Here is a 25762-nt window from a genome sequence, read left to right on the forward strand (position 1 = left end):
TTTTGAGTTCCAAATTTTCACCCCAACTCGCCCCTCTCCCCACCCCAAGATGGCATGCATTCTGAATAGCCCTTCCCCTAGTCTGCTTTCCCTGCTATCTCTCCCCACCTTCCCCTTCTATTTTCCTGTAGGGCAGGATAGATTTCTGTACCCCATTTCCTGTATTTCTTATTTCCCAGTTGCATGTGAAAACTTTTTTTTTAAACATGTGTTTTTAAAACTTTGGGTTCCAAATTTTCTCCCTTCCTCCCTCCTCACCCACCCTCATTGATAAGGCAAGCAACTAAATATAGGCTATACATGTGCAGTTATGCAAAACACTTCCATAGTAGACATGCTGTGAAAAACTAACTCTTTTTCCCTTAATCCTATCCTGCCCCCCCATTTATTCTATTCTTTCTTTTGACCCTGTCCCTCCTCAGAAGTATTTGCTTCTGATTACCCCCTTTCCCAATCTGCCCTCCTGTCTATCATCCCCCTACTCTCTTATCCCCTTCCCCTCCTTTTTTCCTGTAGGGTAAGACAGATTTCCATACCCAATTGAGTGTGTATATTATTCCTTCCTTAAGTCAAATCCTATGAGAATAAGATTCACTCATTCCTTCTCACCTTCTCCCGTTTCCCCTCCACTGTAAGAGCCTTTTCTTTCATGTTATTTTTTGTGAGATAATTTACCCTGTTCTGCCTTTCTCTTTCTCCTTCTCCTAGTATAATCCTCTCTCACCCCTTAATTTTATTCTCCAGATATGACCCCAACTCACCCTGTGCCCTCTATCTATCCATCTATATACATACATATAATTTTTTCCCTCCAACTACCCTAATACTGACAAAGGTCTCATGAGTTACAAATATCATCTTTCCATGCAGGAATGTAAACAGTTCAACCTTAATAAGTCTCTTATGATTTCTCTTTCCTGTTTACCTCTTCATGTTCCACTTGAGTCTTGTATTGGAAAGTCAAATTTTCTATTCAGCTCTGGTCTTTTCATCAAGAATGCTTGAAAGTCCTCTATTTCACTGAATGGCCATTTTTTCCCCTGAAGAATTATACTCAGTTTTGCTGGGTAGGTGATTTTTGGTTGTAATCCTATCTCCTTTGCCCTCCGGAATATTATATTCCATGCCCTGTGGTCCCTTAATGTAGAAGCTGCTAAATCTTGTGTTATCCTGATTGTGTTTCCACAATACTTGAGTTGTTTCTTTCTGGCTGCTTGTAATATTTTCTCCTTGACCTGGGAACTCTGGAATTTGGCTACAATATTCCTAGGAGTTTTACTTGCTTCTCAAAATCCCTTTTGAGCTCTTCCAAGGCCTGGGACTGATTCATATTTTTCTTGGAGGTTTTGGATGTAGGAGCTTTGACTTTGTTTTCTTCTTCTGGTTGTATGTTTTGGTCTTCTTTGTCACCAAAGTAAGATAATATAGTCTGACTCTTTTTGCGCTGCTCGCTCATGATCCCAAACAATTACTTGAGTTTTAAACTCTTTGTTAAGGTAAGAGTCTGTTTCCAATGTGGAGAATGTACTGTCCCAAGCTTTGGGGGTTTGTATAGCTGTTTTCAGAGATACTTCTAGGGACCTGAAAAGTGTCAGTTCTTCCAAGGTGCTATGATAAGGGGCGAGGTGTTTCCTCTCAAACACCACAACAAGCTCCACTGCCAGCGCTCCTCCTCGCCCCAGGACTGCCCCTCAGAACTGTGACCCCAATCCAAACATGGGCAAAGCCAGAGATTCCTGCCTCAGCACTGGCAAAGAGATCCTTGCAATCCCCCTCTGATCAGCCACTCTATTTCCCCTCAGTCTGTGGGCCAGAAGCTCAGGAAATAGCCGCTGCCCTCGGGGCGGCTAAGACCTAGCTTTTTCTCTCATTGCAGTCATAGACTTTTCCCACTGACCTTCCAAGTTGTCTTTGGCATTCCTGGGTTGAGAAGTCTGGAAACCACCACAGCTGCCCGCTATTCAGTCCTCTGAGGCCTGCTCCAAGATCGCTGCGGCCTGCGGGCCCGTGCCAAACTGCACTCCTCTCCCAGCCTGGTGCGATATACCTTTCCAATCAGCCATCCAGGTTGTCTTGGGCTGGAAATTTGTTTTACTCTGTTTTTTTTGTGGGTTCTGTTGCTTTAGAACTTGTTTAGAGCCATTTTTTATAGGTATTTGGAGGGGTTTGGGGGAGAGCTCTAGCAAGTCACTGCTTTCCCTCCGCCATCTTCAGTGCTGATCATTTAGATAGGAAGGAAGATAATGGGCAAAGGGACTTTCAGAGGTATATGGACTAACTGACATTTCTCAGGTTTCAAAGTAAATTTCTAAAACACACACTTAAGGTTTCCACCTTTGTTTCCAAAATTATCATGTAGCTCTTGTGTTCTGACCTCAGATCAATGCAAGATAGATTTTCAGCTTGCTATAAATATAGTACTTCCTGTGGACTAACTCTACCAATTATCAGCTTGGGATCCCAGAAAGTGGCTAGCTACTTCTCCCCTCAGGGTTCTAATATGTCTGTTTGTTTGTTTAGTACTGTTGTTCACAAACCCGCATATGGTGTTTGCTCCTTTGATTACCATCCAGACAGACTGAATTAACTTTTAAAATAAGGAATTTCCCAAGGTGGTATAATAAGAGAAGTTGGTATAAAACATCCTCCCAAAATGAGAATACATTCTCTCCTGGCACATGTAAGATCCCTGAGGAGAGTTGGACTCAAGCTTAGAAGCCATATGTGACAAAGGTGTGACTCAGAGTACCTGATTTCTGGAAGTCTTTTTCTCATCTTGTAGAATCTTCATGAACACCTCTTCTAGTGTTTGTAGCTCTCTGCTGGGTTCTGAAAGTTGATGCTCTTGTAGAGGCATCTGTTTTCTTCTGTGGGTTCAGTTTGTCCTTTAGCTGCCAATTCAGGCTGCTGTCAGCTGCTGCCATTTCATGGATAGTGCTACCAACACCTCATGGGAAATCTAAATTTTCTGACCTTTCAAAATTCACAGGTTCATCTTCTTGTCAAAGGAGGTGGGGAGGAGACAAAGACTCTCTTCTCCCTCCCAAATGATTCCCTCTTAGGAACTTGACTGACCTGCTATTGGATTACCAGATTCCAAAATGGCTTGTCATTTTATCCAAGCCCTACAGGTTGACTCATTCTCTTCAACCAACCACAAGATGTTTCCTATGTGACTCATCTGCTTTTATTCAAGTCATACCTAGTTTATACCTTTAGTTGATGAATTGATTGATTGATTGATTGAGTCAATAAAGTTATTCAGGAATTATTCACACCTCATTTACCCTTTTGGTTTATTGATTCTGCAATTCAATTAAAGAGGAGTTTTCAGTCAAAAGGTATCAAGGCTGGAGTATCTGGTTAGTTACATTAATTGGGATTTAGGTGTATGGGACAACCCTCATACCATAAAGAGTATAATAACCATTGAGTGATCAGAAACAGAATGAGGCACTTTGTAAGCTAGGATGACTGTCTCATTAGAAAATATCAGTACATAAGGAGATCTTCAAGAAACAAAGTCTATGATCATCTCCTATCAGGGAAGACATAAAGGGAATTCCCAGGTTGGCTACTAATTTAGAACAGATGGCTTGCAGTGTCCTTTTTCCCTCTAAGATTCTATGGCTTCTACTCATTCTTGTTTGAAAAGAAAAGCAAATAAGCCGCTTTGCTTCCCACTGCAAAAGAGAGGTAGCATAGTACAATGGATAGAGTTCTCAACTCAGACTCAGCCTCTGATACTTATTAGCTGTGTGACCACGGGGGGAAGGGAACAAACATTTATTGAGCCCTATGCTTAGTGCTTTACAAATATTATCTCATTTGATCCTTTAGCAACCCTGAGAGGTAGGGGCTATTATTATCTCCATTTTACAGTTGAGGAAATTGCCATGCTGTGGCTTTTTTTTTTTTCTTCTTCTGGTTAACCTTAGGTACTAAAAGAATGGTTAACCTGCCCTCATCAGACAGAGGCTTTCTAGTCATTACATCAGAGATAATCAGAAGATCCTGAAGAGATAGGGCCCAAAAGCTGAGAGAAACACTTACCACAAGAACAATGGAGGGACACACCCAAAGATGTGATGCCCGGTAGAAAGCAGCACTCAATCTACTATAACATTGCCTTACAGGATGGAGGAGTCCTACAATTCCTATGCAATTCTTATCCACATTCACCCCTAAGTTCTTCACAGGGGATCTACCCCAATGTGTTAGTGCCTTCTTCACTTTGTAGTGACTTCTCTTGGATACCAAATGAGTACACAGGTTTTCCACCAGTTATCATCTGTTCTTGCCACATGTACATCAGATCTCTTTTGCTCTTAAATTTTTTTTGTTAATAATCTGTTGTTACTGTTGTTGAGTCATGTCCAACTCTTCATGACCATGTGGACCATACTGTTCATGAAGTTTTCTTGGCAAAGATACTGGAGTGGTTTGCCATTTCCTTCTCCAGTAGATTAAGGCAAACAGAGGTTAAGTGACCTGCATAGGGTCACACAGTTAGTAAATATCTGGGGCTGGATTTGAACTCAGGTCTTCCTGACTCCAGCCCAGCATTCTGTCCACTGAGCTACCTAGTTGCCTCCTAATAATCTGTGCTTTATTTCTTAATAATTCCTTATTTTTAACAAATTTCAGCCTGCTCATGACCACAAAGATCTCTTCCTTGCCTCTGATTGTTTTCAATCCTTTGGAGACTAGTGTTCCATGTCTCCCAACCACATAACAAAAACAATCATTACGGAAGTCATTCAATGAAAGTATATTGGTTGAATGATTGCTGTATAGGTACAGAGAGGGTTTGTCATATTAAACTCTCAGCAGGATCACCTGAAAGCAAAGCAAGGCAGGGTCTATTCTCAGCTGTCATGGATGCTCTGATGTTTGTATAAGAAAGCAGCTTGAGAGTTCCTTTAGCACAAGGAATGGTGAACTGGATGACTTTTCTAATCCTCCCCAATGTTTAGTACAGTGCTGTGTAAAGAAAAGCTATGCCATACGTCAAGGGAAAAGGGGTAAATCATGTAATTTCTCTGGCTTTCAGTTGCCCTGTTGCAAAAAGGGGACAAAATTTTGTTAGAGTTTTGTGATGTTTGGTGAGCTTAGATGAATAAATCTCAAAGGGCTTTGAGGTCCTGAAACAATAAGTTATAGAAAGGAGAAATGTTAAGTCTTCATAATTGTTTGACAAAGATTTCATTAGACAGGGGGCAGCTACGTGGTGCAATGGCTAGACTTAGAGTGAGAAAATCAAATCTGGTCTCAAATACTAGCTAGCTATGTGAGCTCAGGCAAATCACTTAACCACTCTCCTCCTCAGTTTCCTCTCTTGTAAAATGAAGGAAATTATAGCATCCACCTCCCCAGGATTATTGTAAGGATAAAATGAGATTGTATTTGTAAAGCACTTTGCATATCTTAAGCACAAAAATGCTCAGTATTTTTATTATGTTATTACTATATGAACTCTATAGGAAAAGCCAAAGCAAAGAACTGCCCACTTGTGCAGTACCCATAGCACAAATCCAATCTCATTATAACAAGCACATAGTATAGTAGTATAGTATAACTAAAAGTTATAAAAGTAAACTAAAAGTCTTTCCTCGCCAGCCTTTCCCTTTTTCCAATCCTCAAATCATTTACTTCGAGCAATATTCAATATTGCTTCTCTAAGCCATTTTGCTCATCTGTAAAACAGGGATAATATACCTATACCAAACTATATAACCTATACTATATAAACATTAAATTATTATTTTTTAATATTAATTTCAAGCCAAATTTCTGTACAAAAGAAAAATGCAGACAGAACCTTGGAGTTTGTTGTATTGGAAATTGACCTGCAATGGACAAGTTTTAGAAAGAGTTTCCAAAGTAAAAAACCATATACTGTACCTATATCTGTTTGGTAATCAATCAGTGTATTACAGTCATACATCTCCCTTCCTTGAGGAGTCCGGAGACAGAAGATACTCACTGGAAAGCCACATCTCAGGGTTATCAGTGTTTTCAGATACGACACTTTTTTACCAAGAAGGTAAATGCTCCCCATTATTGGCATTGTTTTTTGAGTTACTGCATTGTAGATGTAGAGGGTTGGTTTGTTTTCTTTCTAAGTGGGGGGAAAAAAGCAAAGAGAGGTATAAGTTAGCCCTGCTGTCCAAAAAGCAGGAATGGGAAGAAAAGATTCAGTTTCAAAGACCACTGAACTCTAGTCTACTTCTCTGCAATTGAGATGTTTGTCCTTTTGATTTTAATAATGAAAATAGCTAATATTTACATAGTGCTTTAAGGTTTGCAAAGCCCCTTGTATGTTATCTCATTTGATCTTAACAACAACTCAGGGAGCTAGGTGCTATCTTGCCATTTCAGGTAAGGCTGAGAAGAGTTAGGTGACTTGCCCAGAGTTAAGCTAGTGACTAAGAAATGATCTGAACCAAGGTCTTCCTGACGTCAAATCCAATGTTCCATCCACTATGTCATCTAACTGATTCACTTAGGATTAAGAGTAATTCAGTTTCACTTGCTGCTGAGTCCACAAACTAAGGGGATAAGGAGTTTAAATAATGTTGAGTAATTTTGTTTGGGAAATGGCCCTACTTTTTTCTAGTTTGATTGGAAATGTTTACACCTAGTCCTTCATTTAGTTTCGTAAAAACTTCTATCTTTGTTTCCTATTGTTTTGTAGATGATGCAAGAAAAAAGAGTGTAGCTAAGGCTCTTGTACAGAAAAAGGTTACTGGAAAATTGTACAATTGGGAACAAACTACCCCAGTCTTTCTGTTCATAAAACACATACACACACACACACACACACCCTTATAAATTCCAAAAGTTAATAAGCAACGAGCTATTGAGTTTCAGTTTTCTGAAAAAAGGGAAACCCATGCCAAGTTCTTCAAAATTCTCAAAACTAGATGTTCTACCCTCATCAAGGCAGTACAGTAAGTAGTTTCCTAATCATATGAGTCAATTTCAGTTTAATTTACTTCAATTCAACAAGTATTTTTATGTTTGAAACACTGTGTTAGGAATAGGGGATACAAAAACAAAACCTGAAACAAAAACCTGCCCTCAAGGAGCTTACATTCTCCTAGGGAGAAAACAATGTATGTGTGGATAATTAAATACAAAATATATATGGAATAAATATCAGGTTATTTCAAGTGATGATGGTTTGCAGCAGAACACTAAATCTGTAGGTAACACCTGAGTTGTACTTTGAAGGAAAAATTTTTCAGGCAAAATTTTGAGATAGGTAAAGTTTGTCCTCCAAATATATACTTCCTTTCAGAATCTCTCCTTTACAATCTACTTCCTAAGGCAGCCCATGTCCTCATGCTGTTCTCAGGTACTGAGAATCTCCCCATCTCTCCACTTCCCCATCTCCATGCTAAAGACCTTTTTCTTCTATATAAAAAATTTATCTCTCTTTTGTATCACATAGTCTAGATTTCAGGCATGGGACAAGTGAGTAGCAGTAGATTAATTAGAAAAAATAATCCCTGGGGGCAGCTAGGTGGCGTAGTGGATAGAGCACTGGCCCTGAAGTCAGGAGGACCTGAGTTCAAATCCGGCCTCAGACCAAACACTAGACACTTACTAGCTGTGTGACCTTGGGCAAGTCACTTAACCCCAATTTCCTTAAAAAAAAAATCCCTGATTACAATGATACCTACCTAATTCTTACCCTTCAGCAATAGCAAAACAACAACAATAAAACCCATTGCCTTAGTCCAATTAAGATGCCATTAAAGTATAGTAATGATAAAAAGTTGTAAGTCTCAGGAAAATATTTTTGGTTGGGGGATGCTTTCAGGAGAACCAAGATTGTGCTTGTTAAGGTCCTGTGACCTCTGATCAGGAGGGTCTTATAACTCTGATATAGGCATATCTCTGAGAAGAGGAAAAGGCTTAGAAGGTGTTGTTCAAGGAACAGCTGCTCCTGACTTGGTAACAGAGTCTTCATTGTCAAATCCTTCCATGAGCAATGTTCCCAAGACCCCGGGCAGCTCGTAGCACAGTCAAGAGCAGAGCTGTCCTTAGAGGTGGCTTAGCACAGACACACATGCACGCAGAGTGCGACATAATCAGCTCTGCAATTGACATCTAATAGGCAAGTCCTTTCATTGAGGCTATGGCAGCAAGCTAATGCCATTTTTCTGCCCCCACAGATCAATAAGTTTATGCTCTAGATCACAGAATGGTATCATAGCCCTGAAGCTGGAAGGGGCCTCAAGGACATCTAGTCCAATGGTTGGAAGTTATGCTGACTCAGTGACCTATTGTTCTCATGCCTGTTTGTAAATCAGTACTGGGGAAGCCTTTACTCAGTCTGCAGCCTTTGTATCACCTGCTATAAAGTTTTTCTGATAAAGGCCTCAATTCTCAAATATATAGAGAATTGAGTCAAATTTATAGAAATAAGGGCCATTCCTCAATTAATAAGTGGTCAGAGGATATGAACAAGCAGTTCTCAGACAAAGTAATCAAAGCTATCTATAGTCATATGAAAAAATGTTCTAAATCACTATTGATTAGAGAAATGCAAATTAAAGCAACTCTGAGTTACCACCTGTGCCTTTCAGATTGGCTAATATGACAGAAAAGGAAAGTGACAAATGTTGGAGGGGATGTGGGAAAATTTAGATATTTATACACTGTCGGTGAAGTTGTATACTGCTTCAACCATTCTGTAGAACAATTTGGTACTGTACCCAAAGGGTTATAAAACTGTGCATACCCTGTGACCAAGCAATACCACTATTAGGACTACATCCCAACGAGATAAAAAAAACAAAAAGGAAAAGGACCCATCCATACAAAAATATTTATAGCGGCTCTTTTAGTGGTGCCAAAGAAGTGGAAATTGAGGGACTGCCCATTAGTTGGGGAATGGCTGAACAAGTTGTTGTCTATGATTGTGATGGAATACTATCATACTATAAGAAATGATGAGGAGGATGCTCTCAGAAAAAGCTGGAAACACTTACATGAACTGATGCAGAGTAAAATGAACAGAACCAGGAGAACATTATATACAGAACAGCAATATTGTTTGATGATCAGCTATGAATGACCTAGCTGTTCTCAGCAATACAATGATGCAAGACAATTTTGAAGGATTTATGATAAAAAATGCTATCCTTCTCCAGAGAGAGAACTGATGTTTCACCTGTTGTATATCACTTAGGAGCTACCTGTTAACCCTCAATTACTGGTATTTGGGGAGGTAATGAAGTGCAATGGCCCATCCCCTTTTGCTGACCTGGATCTATCCCAATTGTCTGTCTCATTATGAAAGGTATCAAAAGTAGCAGTCATGTTGTGTGATAACTGATGTTGATAGACTTAGCCCTTCTCAGCAATGCAAGAATCTAAGATATCTCCAAAATTCTCATGATGGAAAATGCTATCCACATCTAAAGAAAGGACTATGGAGTTTGAATGCAGATCAAAGCATACTATTTGCTCTTTTTTTTCCTTCTGTTGTGTTTTATTTCCTCTTTCTGGTTCTAATTCTTCCTTACAACATCACTAATATGAAAATATGTTTAATAGTAATGTATATGTATAGCCTATATCAGATTGCGTGCCATCTTGGAGAGGGAGACAGGAAGGGAGGGGGAGAAAAATTTTAAACTCAAAAGCTTATGGAAGTGATTGTTGATAAATTAAAATAAATTAATAAATATAAAAATAATTAAATAAAAATAAATTAATAAAAAATTAATTCTCTTTGTCCTGAGTTTTGCTTCCTTAATCAGGGCAAAAGCCAAAAATGAAGAATTTTTTTTTGACACAAGCCTTTCCGGCCCAATGTCACCCAGATAGTGGCAGACGCGAGATTTGAATATTAGACCTCTGACCCCCCCCCCCAAAAAAAGACCTCTGACCCCAGAGGATTCATTCTTTCCACTGTATGTGGCAACAGTTTCTTCTTTTGGGTCACCTAAGCCCCTTTCCTGAAGCAGAAAGATGAAGTAATCAACCTCTTCCTCCACACGTCCTGGGGGAAAAGCTAATGCTGCTGGGTTGCTGCAGACTGACTGCCTTTACATAGTTCCCATAAGTAATGGCCTATCTCACTGTTTGCCTGTCAGTTCAGTTCAACAAACAATTCAGTTAATGTTTGTTGAACTGAATCAATTCCCTGGCCAGCACTCCCTTTTGTGGTTCTTCCTTCCTATACAGAGAATAGTAGAAGCAGTGTTTAAAGCCTGGACCATAGATTCCCAAAGTGGGCAATACTGCCCCCATAGAGGGTGCTGGAATGATCTAGAGAAGCAGTAGTAGTCTCGGGTATAATTGGGGGGAGTTGAATAAAAATGGGGGGGGGTATGGAAGCATAAGGAAAGAAGAGAAGAAAAATTTTGAAAAACTGTTCATACTTGTTTCATCTGTTGTGTAACAGAGATAAAATCCTAGTGATTACATTATTTTCCAAATAAACACACAAAATGTGAGTTATAACCCATCAGTGGTCAAGTCTGCTGACAGGTCTTAAAAAGCAAGTGTTGGCAGTCGAGCGTGTGGCACATTGTTGGGAAGTCCAGTATGCATCAGCAGGAATATGTGCATGTAATGACTTATTTACAATATGATATTATACAGTTACATGACGTAATACTGTGTCATCAAAATTTCAATGCAGGAAAAAACCCACAAATTTACAATAAATTATTAAATTTAAGATGAGTCTTTTAAAAAATTTTTATATTTTTTTGAAATGATGCAAATTTCAAAAAACCATTAAAGGGTTAAAGAAAGTAGATTTCCAGGTGGGTGCTGAATAAATTTTTTTTTTTTTGGTGAGGCAATCAGGGTTAAGTGACTTGCCCAGGGTCACACAGCTATTAAGTGTCAAATGTTTGAGGCCACATTTGAACTCAGGTCCTTCTGACTCCAGGGCTGATTCTCTATTCACTGTGCCACTTAGCTGTCCCTAATTTTTTTTTTTTTAAAAACGGGCAGTAGGCCAAATAACTTTGGGAACCTCTGGCCTGGACCTCTGATTCCAAATCCAGTATTCTTTCCACTGTATCATATGACTTTTCAAAGTATGTGTCACATGGATAATGGGTATCATATTGTTGGCCTTCTTAATGAGTGAGGGAGGAAAAGAATTTGGAAATCAAAATTAAAAAAAAATTAATGTTATAAATAAATAGATAATGAATAAATAAATAACAAATTGAGAAAGATGGAATTAAAAAACAAACAAACCCAAAGTATGTGTCAGAAGCAGATTTTCCTGACTCCAAGACTGGCTATCTATCCACTCAACCATAGGTTAGTACAAGCGTGGATTTAAAAATATGGTTCACAAGGGTTTCCCTCATTCTCATGTAGTACAGCCCTCTTCTAGCTGGAAGGTGATAGCTCAAACCAGGGGTGGGGAACCTGCGGCCTCAAGGTCACATGTGACCTTTTGATTAAGTCCAGGTTTTACAGAACAAACCCTTTTATTAAGGAGATTCGTTCTGTGAAGTCTGGATTCAGTCAAAGAGTTGCACTTGAGGACCTGGAGAGCCACATGTGGCCTTGAGGCCGCAGGTTCCCCAAACTATCTCATTCCCCATTTCCCTACCCAAAACAATCATATTCATTTTTCCTTTGTTTCTATTATTTTTCTTCCACAGGGTCCCTTCATTGTTAACGGACATTTGTTATAACAGACAATGTGGTATTGTGGAAAGTGTGCTGCTCTGGGCATCAGAGGACTTGGGTTCAAATCTTCCCTCAGACACTTTCTTCTGCCTGTGTAACCTGAGGCAAGTCACCTAACCTCACTTTCATTATTTATAAAAAATGAGGGTGTTGAATTAGATTGTCTGTGAAGTATTTTCTGGATCTATGATTCTTTTCTTTAAAAATCTAATACTTTTCAAAAGAAGTGCACAAGAAAAAAAGCCCTTGCAAAGGCCTAACATATTTACAAAATACCTTCCACAAGGACATTTCAAATTGTTCATGTGATACTTTTAGGGGTAGAACAATCCTGTACAACTGGTAAAGGAGAGGCAGCTAGGTGATGCAGTAGATAGAGCCCCGGCCTTGGAGTCAGGAGGATTTGAGTTCAAATTCAGCCTCACAAACACCTGAAACTTATTAGCTGTGTGATCTTGGGCAAGTCACTTAACCCTGATTGCCTCACCAAAAAAATCTTAAACCAAAACTGGTAAAGGCACTGCCTATTTTTTAAAAATCGTCAAAAGGCAAACTAGCTCTTCACACAATCACAACATAAAAACAAAGACAACCAAAAAAAAATTGAATATTTTCCCAGTATATCTTACTACTTAATAGCTGCCTGTATGCAGCGTTTGAGGAAAGTACTAAGGACAGGTTCTTACCCATAAGCATTTGGGGCACTTTGAAGGATATTTTATTCATAGGTTAACTAATGTTTTCCTGGCCCTGCCAAAAAACCAGTAAAGTGGCTCTTGCTTCCCTAAATTCTCAGAAGAATTCTTTAGAATCTAGGTGTGACCAGCTTCCTGGGAAAGCTTCTGTCTGACTGGGTAAGTAGTACCTAGGTTGCTAGTTATGTTTGTATATGCAATTGTGCAATGCAAGACTATGCCTTGACGTGTGACATGCCTTCAGTCACCTGAGATAGATTAAGAAGTATACAGCTGGTGGAACAGCATTCTTTGAATCTTACAATGTATTTGCGTGGTCCTTTTATTGAAGAAATAGCTTCTGTTTGCTCATCTTGGATTGTTGCCATATATATGTGAGATTTTTCTGCTTTATACCATCGGCTTGTGTTATTACAGAACCTCAGCCAGGGCTCAGTCAAGACTGAAGCTGGCACTGGCCAGTGTTTGTGAGTTGGATGGCAGCTGATTTCTCAGACAGTGCAGCATTGTCCTGCATGAACCCGGTGACCAGAAATGGTGTTAGGGTAGCTCTACAGAAGGGTGATGATTGAGATCAGCAAAAAATTCATGAAATATTAGGTGTATTCATTGAATCCAGTGTCTTGGCAAGATTCCATCCCTGGAGGCTAGAATGCGCCCTCAGCTCTCTTTACTGCTGATGCTGCTGCTGCACTCTTGACTTCCATTGTGGCCTGCCTATCAGAGATTTAGAACTGGAAGGGACTTTACTGATCAAGTCCAGCAGTTCCTGGCTATAAGTGGCTCTAGAGATCATGGAGTCCTACCATCTCTTAGGTGATCATAGGATTTAGAGATAGAAAGGGACTCCTCAGAGACTTTCTAGACTGAGACTCCAAAGGATTCATGGATAGATTTCAGGGGTCCATGAACTTAGATGGAAAAAAAGAAAATTTTCATTTTCACTAACTTCTAACTGAAATGATCATTTCCTTCAATTATAAATGTAGGCAACAAAATATTGTTCTAAAAAGGGGACCATTGGCTTCACTGAATTGATAACAGCATCCAAAGAAGGGGAAAAACCCCTGTTCTAGTTCACCTTCCTTATTTTATAGATGACAAATAAGAGGCCCAGAGAGTTTAAAAGTCAATGTCACACAATGAGGGAGTCAGAGAGGATAGGATAAATGTAGCAGATATTTATAATGAAGACTGAGATATGGAACCCGCCTACTTATTCTAGTTTTTGTTCTGGCCCCTAACTTCATTTATATGTCAAGAGAACCTTTGAAGTAAAGTCAATCTTGTTACCCAGGCTCCCACAAAAACTCTTGGGGTTTTCTAGGGGAAAGATTTCCCTCCAAAAGCTCAGATTCAGTGATATAATAGGAATTTTTAAGGAATTTTCTAACCTCAAGTCAGACAGTTGTTAGGGGCTATGGACCCTAATCAGCATCAGAAAAAGAAAGTTAAAAGAATAGATTTAATCTTTGCCTGGAGTATTCTGCTGTCTTTTATTAACTTCCTAGCTGGGTATGAGAACCCTTCCCTAAAAGATCATCAGTCTGCCTTCATAAAGAAGAGATTTTCCAACCATTTAAATTCAGCACCTGGGAGCAGAGAGCAATAGATGATCTTGAGGAACTGAAGTAGCAGATGGCATCAGAGAATAGCTTGGTAACAGACTAACAGTGATTCTCGGTGGAGATGATGTGCTGGGGAGTAGAGATACAGTATTTAACCAGAGTCAGTAAGGAGCAACAAAATTATTTCATCAGAGTACATGAGCAGCTATGCAGCACTGGAGTTCTAACATGCCTTGGCAACATATGTTCCTTGGCCACATATGTTCTAGATGTCTGTGAATTCCTGTGAATAGGGAATGCATGTTCTCTATGCCTCTCTCCACTAGTGGTGTGGTAAGAGTCTGTCCTATGTGTTCATGGGCTATCTTTGCTTTTCACCTCATTTGCTGTGATGTTTGATGAGATGGCTTGTTTTGAATTAATGCATCTTCTGGCTGGCTAATAAAAGTAAATGCAATACTGAGGGTTCATGAGCTAAGGTTTCTAGTGAGTCCTGATTCACAGGGTGTCTCAAACTTGGAATAGCTTTTCTGAACATCCACATGTGTGGAGAAGAGGCTCAGGTGGTGGAGAACCACTGATATCAATGTTGATTAGGTTCTATATCATCACTAATACTGTATTTCAAGTTCATTATTGGTTAAATCTTTCCCTGAAGTTCTGATATTTCTTCCTTTTGTTGGAGGTTGGCCCTGGGTTCTTAAAAGCTATACCAGTAGATCCCAAACACTGGCAGGCCCTCCCAAGAGTGAAAGAACTTGAGTATGGTTCCGTGACATATTATATGTAACTTATTCAAGTCTGGAAAGACTCATCACCCAGGTTGGTTATGGGGTAATGAATTTTTCAGCCATATCAATTCTTAAAGAACATCTACTAAGTCATAAAGGCTTTTAGTCTTAATGGGCAGAAAGAATGCTCACATCAAAGACAAAGGCAGATTGCTGAAATATTGAAGTGTGTATTGGTTAAAAAGGTTTTTATGGGCTGGCCTGTAAAACTAACCATCACTTATAAAGTTGTTCCTAAGCTAAGAACCACCCAAATTCAATTAGGGCACAAGCAAGAGATCCTTCTACTTTGCAATTATCTTGCAAAAAGAACTCTTCAAAGACCTTTTCTACTCATTGACTTTCTTTTAAATGACCTTGTTATTCTTTCTAATGATTAGGTACCTCTTATGTGTGGAGATTTAGGTAATAATAGTAATGTTAAGTTTAGGCAAACTAACTATGACTTAGTGGAACCATGATATAGACAACTTCAATAACTATCGCTCTGATCATACCTTGACCAAGCACTTGAGATTTGCACCAAGTGATATTCCTATATCAGCAAGACTCCAGTCATCATTTAGCACAGCTCCAGCATACATCAGTTGTAGGTACATCTTGCCTTGTTTATCCTCAGATAGTGGAATATGGAAGTAATCCTTTAAATGGATAATAAAAAATGGTGAAAAAAAGGACATTTCCAAGAAATTTCTAATAAAACCTCAAATCAAAAATAGCCATTAAAATGAAAAAGAAAAAGAAAAAGCCTTAAACAGAATAGAGATGCATTTTTTTAAAAATATTCAGATAGTTCATATCTAGGAAAAACAAAATTCGAGATGGTTATGGTAAAATCTGTCTACACTGTGGTGTAGCAGGTGTATTGTCCCTGCATTAATACTTAAGACTCAAATACTCTAATGTATCTGGGATCTCATCCATGTGTATATTCCCTTCAGTGAATCAGATTGCAACCCATCCATGACCATTTGTCCTATGTGACTTGTCCATGTCTTCCCATAAGTTGGACAAAAGGAAGTCACTCATTGTGCTGAGGGCTTTCCTCACTTTCTCTTGGCATTGGGAAGGTACTGAAGAGGTCTAGAGGTTTTGGGGTGCTCCTAGATGCACAGAGGCACCCCAAGATCATGGCACTGAGCCCTGCCTGAAAGAATTCAACTCAAATCTTCTTCCAGCCAGAGAAAAAGTTTATTAGAGATAAAGCATATAGGCCAGACTCCCAAGGAACCCAAACATCAGTATCGCTTGTAGGGATGAGCGGGCATGACAGTCTCAGCCTTTTGGGCATGAGAAATTCTCAGCCTCTAGGCGTGAGAGATTCTCAGTGTCTAAATGGGTGTTAGAGTGGATCTTTTATACACTTAAAGTACCTTTGGGTGGCCAGAGGAAGGGAGGGGGTTTGAAAAAAAGGGTCTAGGTGAGAATTCCATTTGAAGGGAATCTAAAAGTTTAAGGTTTTTCTGGGAATCATAGACAAACAGGAGCCAGGTTCTTTTTAGGGCTAGGGAGGAAGGCCCATCTGAATAAGATCAAAAGGCAAGGCTAAGGCTTTGGAAGGGAGATAAGGGGAGTCTATAAGGAATCTAAAAGTTTAAGGGTTTTCAACAAATGGGAGCCAAATTCCTTTTGGTGAAAAGGGACAAAGGTCTTGGCTTCTGAAACTGAATGATGGATGCATAACCCAGTACCAGTAAAGTACTCAGATGTGTTCTTGACAACATCCTTTACTCTGGTTTTCTTTCATAATTCCTAGTTTAGAATGTGTTATGTCCTGCTTACAATTGTCAGGCACCTCCTCCTTTCTCCTGTGTATGAAACTCATTTTCAGTTCTTTAACGTCTCTGGTACTCTGTGACTCACATCCACCCAAGAATAACAGAATACTTGTATTAAAATTATGAGAGAATTTCAAGGAGAATTAGTTTTGATAGTTTAAATATAGATATATAAATGTACACACAGACATATATGCACATACAACAGTTAAATACAAGGTGGTTTGGGAAGGAGGCCTCTAGCAGTTATGGTGAGTAGGGAAGGTTTCATATGGAAGATGGTGGCTAAGCTGCATCTTAAAGGAAGTGAGGAACTTTGAGAAAAGGAGGTGAGAGAAGGAGGGAGGGCATTCCAGGCATGGGGGATGGCCAGTGCAAAAACTCAGAGATGAAGTGTTGTGAGTAAGGAACAAAGAAAAAGCCAGTTTGGCTAGATTGCAAAGTGTGGGAGGGAGAGTAACGTCCAATAAGGATGAAAAATAGCTTGGGGCCAGATTGTATAGAACTAAGAAAGCTAAATAAAGGAGTTACTAGTCCAGGCACATCCTATGCACTTCAGAAATACTTTTTGAAAGACAAGAAAAAGAAATTGAAAGAATGAGAATAGGCAAAGAGAAAACAAAACTACCACTTTGCAGATGATATGATGGTGTACTTAAAGAAACCTAGAGAATCAAATTAAAAATTAGTTCAAATAAGTAACAACCTTCAGCAAAGTTGCAGGATATAAAATAAACCTACATAAATCATCAGCATTTCTATAAGTTACCAATAAAACCCAGCAGGAAGAGATAGAAAGAGAAATTCTATTTAAGATAACTATAGACAGTAGAATACTTTGGAGTCTACCTGCCAAGACAAATCCAGGAATTATATAAACAATTATAAAATACTTTTCAACCAAAGAAAGATCTAAACATCTGGAAACATATTAATTGCTTGTGGGTAGGTGGAGCCAATATAATAAAAATGACAATTCTATCAAAATTAATTTACCTATTCAGTGTCATTCCAATCAAACTACCAAAGAATTATTTTATGTAGCTAGAAAAAATAATGCCAAAATTTATTTGGGGGAACAAAAGGTCAAGCATATTGAGGAAATCAGTTTTTTAAAACGTGAAGAAATGTAGCCTAACAGTATCAGATTTCACAATATATCACAAAGAGGTAATCATCAAAAACAATCTGCTACTGGCTAAGAAATAGAGTGGTAAATCAGTAGAATAGATTAGGTACACAATACACAGCAGTAAACGACCATAATAATCTGTTGTTGTTCAGTCATTTTTCAGTCGTGTCTGACTCATTGTGACCCTATTTGGGATTTTCTTGGCAGAGATACTGGAGTGGTTTGCCATTTCCTTCTGTAGCTCATTTTACACATGAAGAAACTGAGGCAAATAGAATTAAGTGACTTGCCCAGGGTCACACAGCTAATGAGTGTCTGAGTACAGATTTGAACTCAGGAAGATGAGTCTTCCTGACTCCTGACTTGGCACTCTATTCACCTAGCACCACCTAGCTGCCTGCAATCTAATTTTTTTTTTTTTGGTGAGGCAATTGAGGTTAATTTAATCTGATAAAGGCCTCATTTCTCAAATAACTGAGTCAAATTTATAAAAATAAGAGCCATTCTCCAATTGATAAATGATCAAAAATATGAACAGGCAGTTTTCAAAGGAAGAAATCAAAGCTATCTATGGTCATATAAAAATGTTCTAAGTCACTCTTAATTAGAGAAATGCAAATTGAAACAACTCAGCAGTACCACTTCACACCTATCAGATTGGCTAATATGACAGAAAATGAAAATAACAAATTCTAGAGGGGATGTTGAAAAATAGGAACACTAAGGCACTGTTGGTGGAGTTGTGAACTGGTCCAACCATTTTAGAGAATGATTTAGAACTATGGCTAAAAAGGTATCAAACTACATACCTTTTGACCCAGTAATGCTGTTACTACTCAGGTCTTCCTGACTTCTGCCCTATATCTCTATCTAACTGCACCACATAGCTACTATTAGCTGATAGAAAAAGCGCATGATGAAGAAAAGAGACTCGTTGAATTCAATAATGCATTTCTCCCAGAAATCATTATTTCATTTTCTTTTGGATCTCTGTTCTCTAATAAGATTTATTCTAATGGATATAATAAATAATAATCATTCATATAGTACTGTAACTCATATTTATATAGCACTCTCTGGTTTGTAAAGTGCTTTGCTCACAATAATCCTATGAGATTAACTATACAAATATCATTATCCCTTTTTTTACAGATTCAAAAATTGAGGTTCAAATACGTCAAATTACTTGGCCATGATCACAAGGTTACCAAGTGTCAGAGATGTGATTATTACCCAGGTCTCCTTACTTCAAGTCCCTTGTTATTTCCATCATACAACATAATACAATAAACATCTATTAAGTGCCTACTATGTGCCAGACAATATGCTAAGTATAACATGCTGCCTCTCTGGAAGAAGTGTAATCTTATGCTTTCCATGAGCACAAAATTGTGTAGGATTTAGGGCTAGATAGCATTTCATATTATAACCAATAGGCGTTGCTGTGAATAGTCAAGTTGGCCAACTGGTACTTGTGCCTTTCTACTCCCTCCCTCCCTTTTGGAAGGAGCTGGAGCAATACTCCCCAGACCTTTCTTATCTCTTTTCCAGACCAGGGCCAGTTCAGGATGTGACTATCTCTTTGGGCACCACCTTTTCTTCCCAATCCCCCTTTCAAGTTCAAGGTTGGAGATTTAATCAACCACACCATTTACAATAATTCGTTTGATTTTAATCTAGGGGCAATATAATGGCTCTCATGTCCATAGGACTCCTTTCTTTGCTATTCGATGAAAAAATGATGAATGAAATCATAAGACTGTGAAGCCCTCAGTTAGGATAATTCCTACATTCTGACCTAATACTTAAATTGCATGTGTTTCCAACTAACCCCTGGCTTCCTCCATTCCTTTCTTAGCACAGACTTGAGGGAAGGGGGCAGCAGAGGGGGCAGAGGAGGGAGGAATAAGTATTTATATAGTGCCTACTATGTACCAAGTACTATGCAAAGTGCTTTACAAAAATTATCATATTAAGTATCTAGACACATAATGCAAGCCTGCATGACTGTTCATGAAACAAAGACAATGTAAAGGAAACAGCTTTTAGATAAAAAGTAAGGAGAAAAAAAATCTAATAACAGCTCCTATTATCAGATAGACGTGGAGAAGGGAAGCAGGGAAAGGATAGATATGCTTGAAGAGATGATTATAAGGGAAGGGAATAGGTATTTATTAAGTACTTATTAAGATTGCTATGTTATTATTAATAAACACTTATTAATATTATTTATTTATTTATTATCAGAAGTTTCAGTCCTAATCCTTCATTCCAAGGGACCTTCACAAAGCCAAGCACACACTGTGAGCTCTTCTCTCATTGCCATAGCTCAATTTTCCCCTCTTTCTCTTAGAGACTTTTTAATGATTAAAAAAAAAAAATCTCTCCTAGGAAAGCAGAAAACTGGGAAAGAATTTTTACAATCAGTGTCTCTAATAAGAGCCTCATTTCTAAACTGTGTAGAGAACTAAGTCAAATTTATAAGAATACAAGTCATTCCCCAATTGATAAATGGTCAAAGGAAATGAACAGACAGTTTTCAGATGAAGAAATTAAAGCTATCTGTAGTCATATGAAAAAATGCTCTAAATCACTATTGATTAGAAATGCAAATTAAAACAACTCTGAGGTACCATATCACACCTATCAGATTGGCCAACATAACAAAACAGGAAAATGATAAATGCTGGAGATGTGGGAAAATTGGAACACTAATGCATTGTTGGGGGAGTTATGAAGTGATCCAACCATTTTGTAGAGCAATTTGGAACTATGCCCAAAGGGCTATAAAAATGTGCATGCCCTTTGACCCAGAAAAAGCACTTCTAGGGCTGTATCCTAAAGAGATCATAAAAATGGGAAAAAGATCTACATGTACAAAAATATTTATAGCAGCTCTTTCTGTGGTGGCCAAGAATTGGAAATTGAGGGGATGCCCGTCAATTAGGGAATGGCTAAACAAGTTGTGGTGTGTGAATGTAATGGAATACTATTGTGCTATAAGAAATGATGAGCAGGCTGACTTCAGAAAAACCTGGAAAGACTTGTATGGACTGATACTGAGTGAAGTGAGCAGAACCAAGAGAATGTTATACACAGTAACAGCCACATTGTGGGATGACTAATTTCGAAAGACTTAGCCCTTCTCAGCAAAAGATCTAAGACATCTCCAAAAGTCTCATGATGGAAAATGCTATCCACCTCCAGAGAAAGACCTATGGAGTTTGAATGCAGATTGAAGCATACCATTTGCTTTTTTTTTTCCTTCCATTTTGTTTTGTTTCTTCTTTCTTGTGGTCCTCCTACTGGTTCTAATTCTTCCTTACAACATGACTAATGTGAAAATACGTTTAATAGGAATGTGTATCTATAGCCTGTATCAGATTGCACACCATCTTGGGGAGGGAGAGGGAGAAAAATTTAAAATTCAAAAGCGTATTGAAGTGATTGTTGAAAACTAAAAACAAATTAATAAAAATATTTTAAAAATCCCTCCTATAGCTAAATTTTAAAGGTTGTTTTTTTTTAAAGCACAAGTGGGTGTTGCACTTTATCAAAGTTTTTTAATGCATCTATTGAGATAATCATATAGTATTGAATGTTTTTGATTTTAATAAGATTATGTTGATTATTTTCCTAATGTTGAAACATACTCACATCACTTATGTGAATCCATTGTATCATAATGAATGTCTTCTCTTTCTATTTGATCACTCATAGCTCCTCCACTATCATCTTTCTCTTTAGCTCAGCTCCTTAGATAACTGGCAGGGGGCTAAAAACAGTGTCTCCCTCACTGTCTCTTCTGCTTATCCCATTTAGTCCCACAGTATTCTTTAGTCTTCACAGTATCACCTTCCTTCAGACTAAATTCCCTTTTTCAAAGTTCTGGGATATGACTCAAATCCACCTCCCGGCTCAAATATCACCATAGTCCAAATCCCTCTCAGGGCTAAGGAGAAATACTTGACCCTTTGAACTCTAGAATTCTAGTTAGTTCTCTAACCTGTATTACAGTATAAAAAATATTTGGGGAGTTTTTTGGATCATAATCTCAATATGAGTCAGCTCTGCGACATGGTGCCCCAAAAGCTAATGTCATCTTGGGCTGCATTAACAGAAGCGTAAGGAATAAGCTCTGTTTTGCTTGGTAGGGAGGGTAACTAGGAGCAATAAGCAGTAGGTGCAGAGAGGAGGATTTTGGTTTGATAGAGCAAAATTATTCCCCAAAATTCGAGTTAGTAAACCCTCACAAGAAGGCTTCCAGAAAAGTGTGGAGGAATGTTTGTTGAATACGTGGTAGAGAGGATTGTTATCGAGGTGCAGGTTGGACTGGTTGGTCTCTGAGGCTCTTTGCAACTCAGAGATCCTATGATTCCATGATGTGATGGTTCACTGAGTTCGCAGACCCATCAAAGCAGCCGAGTGGATAGGAAACAGCGCTAAATTTTGGAGGCCGCTGGTGGATGGGGATCAGGGAAAGTCTCAGGTACAAAAGTGGCACTGGAGTTAATGCCTGAAAAAAGTTATAGGTTTTAAGGTGTAGCAGTGAAGGAAAAACACACCTGGAATGTAAGACAGCTTTTCCAAAGGTGTGGGAGGCAGGAGAGGAAATGTTAATTACAGGGAACAACAAGTAAGCTTGGGAAAGTTGAGAACATGAGGACACGAAACCTTTCCGGAAAGAGAAGCTGAAGGCAGTTTGAGATGGGTTTTAAATGTCAAATACAGGAGTTGATGTTTTATACCAGAAGCTAAATGTTCTAGTTTGTCCTTTGTTCTCTAAGAGGACCATGACATCTGGGAAGGTGATATTATCACCTGCAAGTGAATCGGATTTAAGTGAGGTAGGACTGTGCAAAATCACTAGCCTCCCCCTCTCCTTTGGAGCCATCTGAGTCCAGTGGCAAGATATAGATAAGGACAACTGTGGATGGCTCCCGATACAGTGGTCTTTCCCAGGTCTCAGTTTGTCTGAGGCAATGCCCATTCAGTGACTGAGATTAAGTAAGAAATGAGGCAAAAAATGGCCTCTTTTACCTAGTCAAAAAAAAAATCCATCTGGGAGGGGAAGACCCTCAGAGTTTCTGGCCAAAACAGAAACAATTGCTATTTACTTTCGATCTGAGCCGTCTGAACCCAAACGATGACCAGGTGAGGCTTGGGCTGGGATCTATTGTTGGCCAATCAGTGAGAGTCAGAGTGGTTTAGGTTTAAGGCTTAGTCCTTAAAAGAGAAACCTAGCTTGTAAACTCCAAGATATCTTGCGAGGTTTCAGCACAAAATTAATATTCCTTTGGGCAGAGCACCCGCAGGTAAGGCAATGATTCCCTTTGTGGATAGAGGGAGATCAGGGAAAGAGAGGAGACAGAGGAAGGGAGGAAGCTAAATAGGAAGCCATCAAAGGTCCCTGACCAGGGCATTAATATGGTCTCACCTGTGCTTTAGGAATACCAATCAATGTTTTAGCTGCCTGAAGGATGTATAGGAGATAGGAGAGGTTAGATTCAGTAAGACCATTTAGGAGACAGTTGCAATAGTTTAGATGAGAAGTGATAAGGGCCTCAGATTCAGGTGGTTTGTCAGAGTGGAAAGACAGGAATGGATGGAAGAGATGTTGGAAAAGAGGAAGTGACAATAGAGCACCAGCCCTAGAGTCAGGAGGACCTGAGTTCAAATCTAGCCTCAGATACTTACTAGCTGTGTGACTCTGGGCGAGTTACTTAACCCCAATTGCCTCCAAAAAAGTTGTAAATGGAGGTCAGGGAGAAGGAAGGGTCATAAATGACTCCATGTTTGCAACATGGATAACTAGAAGAATAATGGTGCCTTTATAGGAATAGAAGAAGAAGGCTGGGTTTAGGATCAAAGTTAATGAATTCTCTTTTGAATATTTTGAGTTTGAGGTGCCTATGGAGCATCTTGGTCTAGATACCCAACAGGAAGTTGATGATGTGAGAGAGATGAGATCTGGATCTGCAAATGAGGGGTCATCTGCATAGAGATGATGCTTAAGCCAATAGAGGCAGCCATGGAAATTTAGAAAGAACATTCAGGCGGGTAAGAAGAGAATCAGGAGGGTAATGTCAGTGAGGGAATGAACATATGCACCTATTCTATTACATTCTTTCAGGCAAATGGAATGCACTCCCTTCTCCTCTCTGCCTTTTTAGAATCTCTAGCTTTCTTCAGAGTTTATCTCAAGCCCAACCTTCTCAATGAAGCCTTTCATGAGCCCTTCCAGCAGCAAATATCTCTTCCCTTCAAAATTAGAGGCAGTTCTGCCTTAACAGACATGACATACTTGTTCCTAAAAATCACCTTATTATGCCACATTGCACAATAAAATTCACAGGGCTTATGGGGGAAATAGGGTCAGGGGCATTCTAATTCAGTCCTGGGGAAGTCACCACAGCTTTGGCACGGGGAACCTCTACAGTGGAATCCTGCTAAGTGACAACATAGCTGCCCCATAAGGGGCATGTGTGGGATCATCCTATGACCAGGGACAGAAGACCTCTCTTCTGTGAGGTGACCTGGGGGACCATCTTCCCCTCACCCCCCACAGTTCTGGGCCCATTTTCACTGAGGCTATGTGCCCTAACCAACTCTGGCTGGGGTTTTGAATCTGGGGAAATGAATCTCTGGCATGGGAGCCAAAGAGGTTGGGTCATTGTGGTACCTGTTCTGGGGTAGGCTGGCATATTAGCAGCTTCCTGTCTTTCCTTCCTTACCTGCTTCTCCAGAACCCCATCTTTCCTTCCCTTAAGTGTTATGTCCCACCCTTCCCCCCACCCCCAATAGCTCTCAATTCATTCTGGGTAGAGAAGATGGGGGTGACCTCTACAGGAGGGGAATGGCAGCCCCACCCCCACCCCTATGCGTGTCTCGCCAACAGGATGACAAAAATGCACAGAAGCAAATACAAAATTCTTTTTATGAATAAACTGTCCTTTAATACATCAATCAGGTTGGAACAAATTTTCTAAACAAGTGTCATAGCAGAACTGCCTGTGCTTTGGTTTATTTTATATATAATTACATATGTTTTCTCCCTGGTCAAATATAAACTTCCTGAGGGCAGGTATTCTTTCATATTTATCTTTGTATCTCCAGTGCCTATATAGTGCCTGGCACATAGTAGGGATTTAATAAATTGCTTACTGATTGATTGATATTGTTATCATTATCATGAATTCCATGAAAGGTCGGGCATCCCTCATGTGTGTGAGCACATGTGTGACAGCACATGTGTTGACAGATTCACACCTTTTTATTCCCTATTCCCCATTCGAATTTCCTTCCCCTGTTTCCCCATTGGTTGGGTACCATAGAAATTCAGCCTATCTGAAGTGCCCACTTTCCAATTACATCTCTCACTCCACACAATTCAGCTACCAGGCTCTTATTTGGGAACACCCCTTTTGATGTTAATCTGTACCTAACCTCAGAACCATTTTTGTTGGTCAGTCCATTCACCAACCAATTCCACTTTATGGCTTCTTAAAGTAACCTTTGTTCAACTTCCATCTAGCCTCCAGATTTTACCCCTGTGGAAACAAAAATCAGCCATTTCCCACACTCCCTCCCACAGTCCAAACTGACTCAACTGCTGTCACGTAAGCATTCAACCCCTGATTGAGTGATATGCAGAAACGACAACCCCAACCACATTTTCCACAATAAGAAAGAATTTAGCCATGCAAGACTTAAGAACTCTGTGAATGTTCACCTTTCTGAAGCTTAAGATTAGATTTAATGACAAAGTGAAACTCTTAATCAATATCCAAAATAGACTTCTATAATAAGTAAATCATGTTGGCAAAAATATCCATTAATTCCCAGTGCAGTCACCCTAGATCAAGTTCTGAGACCTTGACCAAGGCTGAGACCCTTGTAACAGCCTCCTAATTGGTTTCCTTGACTTCACTCCATCTTATCTTCTGTTTATCCTTTACATAGCTACCAAAAAACGTTCCTAATCCATAGAAATTTTTACTCCCCAACTCAAAAACTTCTAGTAAAGTTTTTGACTCAAAAACCACCTAATGAATTAAATTAAAACTCCTTAATCTGGCATTTCCAGGCCTTCCACATTCTTTCTCCAACCTTTCTGGAG

At 39.2% G+C, this 25762-nt stretch overlaps 1 protein-coding gene across 2 annotated transcripts in view; it reads right to left on the bottom strand.

Moving 5' to 3' along the window:
• The window catches only part of ANKUB1 (ankyrin repeat and ubiquitin domain containing 1), a 40074-nt gene that overhangs the window by 11293 nt on the left and 3019 nt on the right, over nt 1–25762 (bottom strand). For both annotated transcript variants that reach the window (XM_027875948.1, XM_027875949.1), the window contains exons 2-3: nt 15231–15374; nt 5905–6121 (exon numbers count right to left, since the gene is read on the bottom strand). In XM_027875948.1, the coding sequence (XP_027731749.1) occupies nt 5905–6121; nt 15231–15374 (361 nt within the window). The remainder of the gene's footprint in view (nt 1–5904; nt 6122–15230; nt 15375–25762) is intronic.

This window comes from Vombatus ursinus, unplaced genomic scaffold, assembly GCF_900497805.2.
Source record: "Vombatus ursinus unplaced genomic scaffold, bare-nosed wombat genome assembly UNPS02014810.1, whole genome shotgun sequence".
Lineage (NCBI taxonomy): Eukaryota > Metazoa > Chordata > Mammalia > Diprotodontia > Vombatidae > Vombatus > Vombatus ursinus.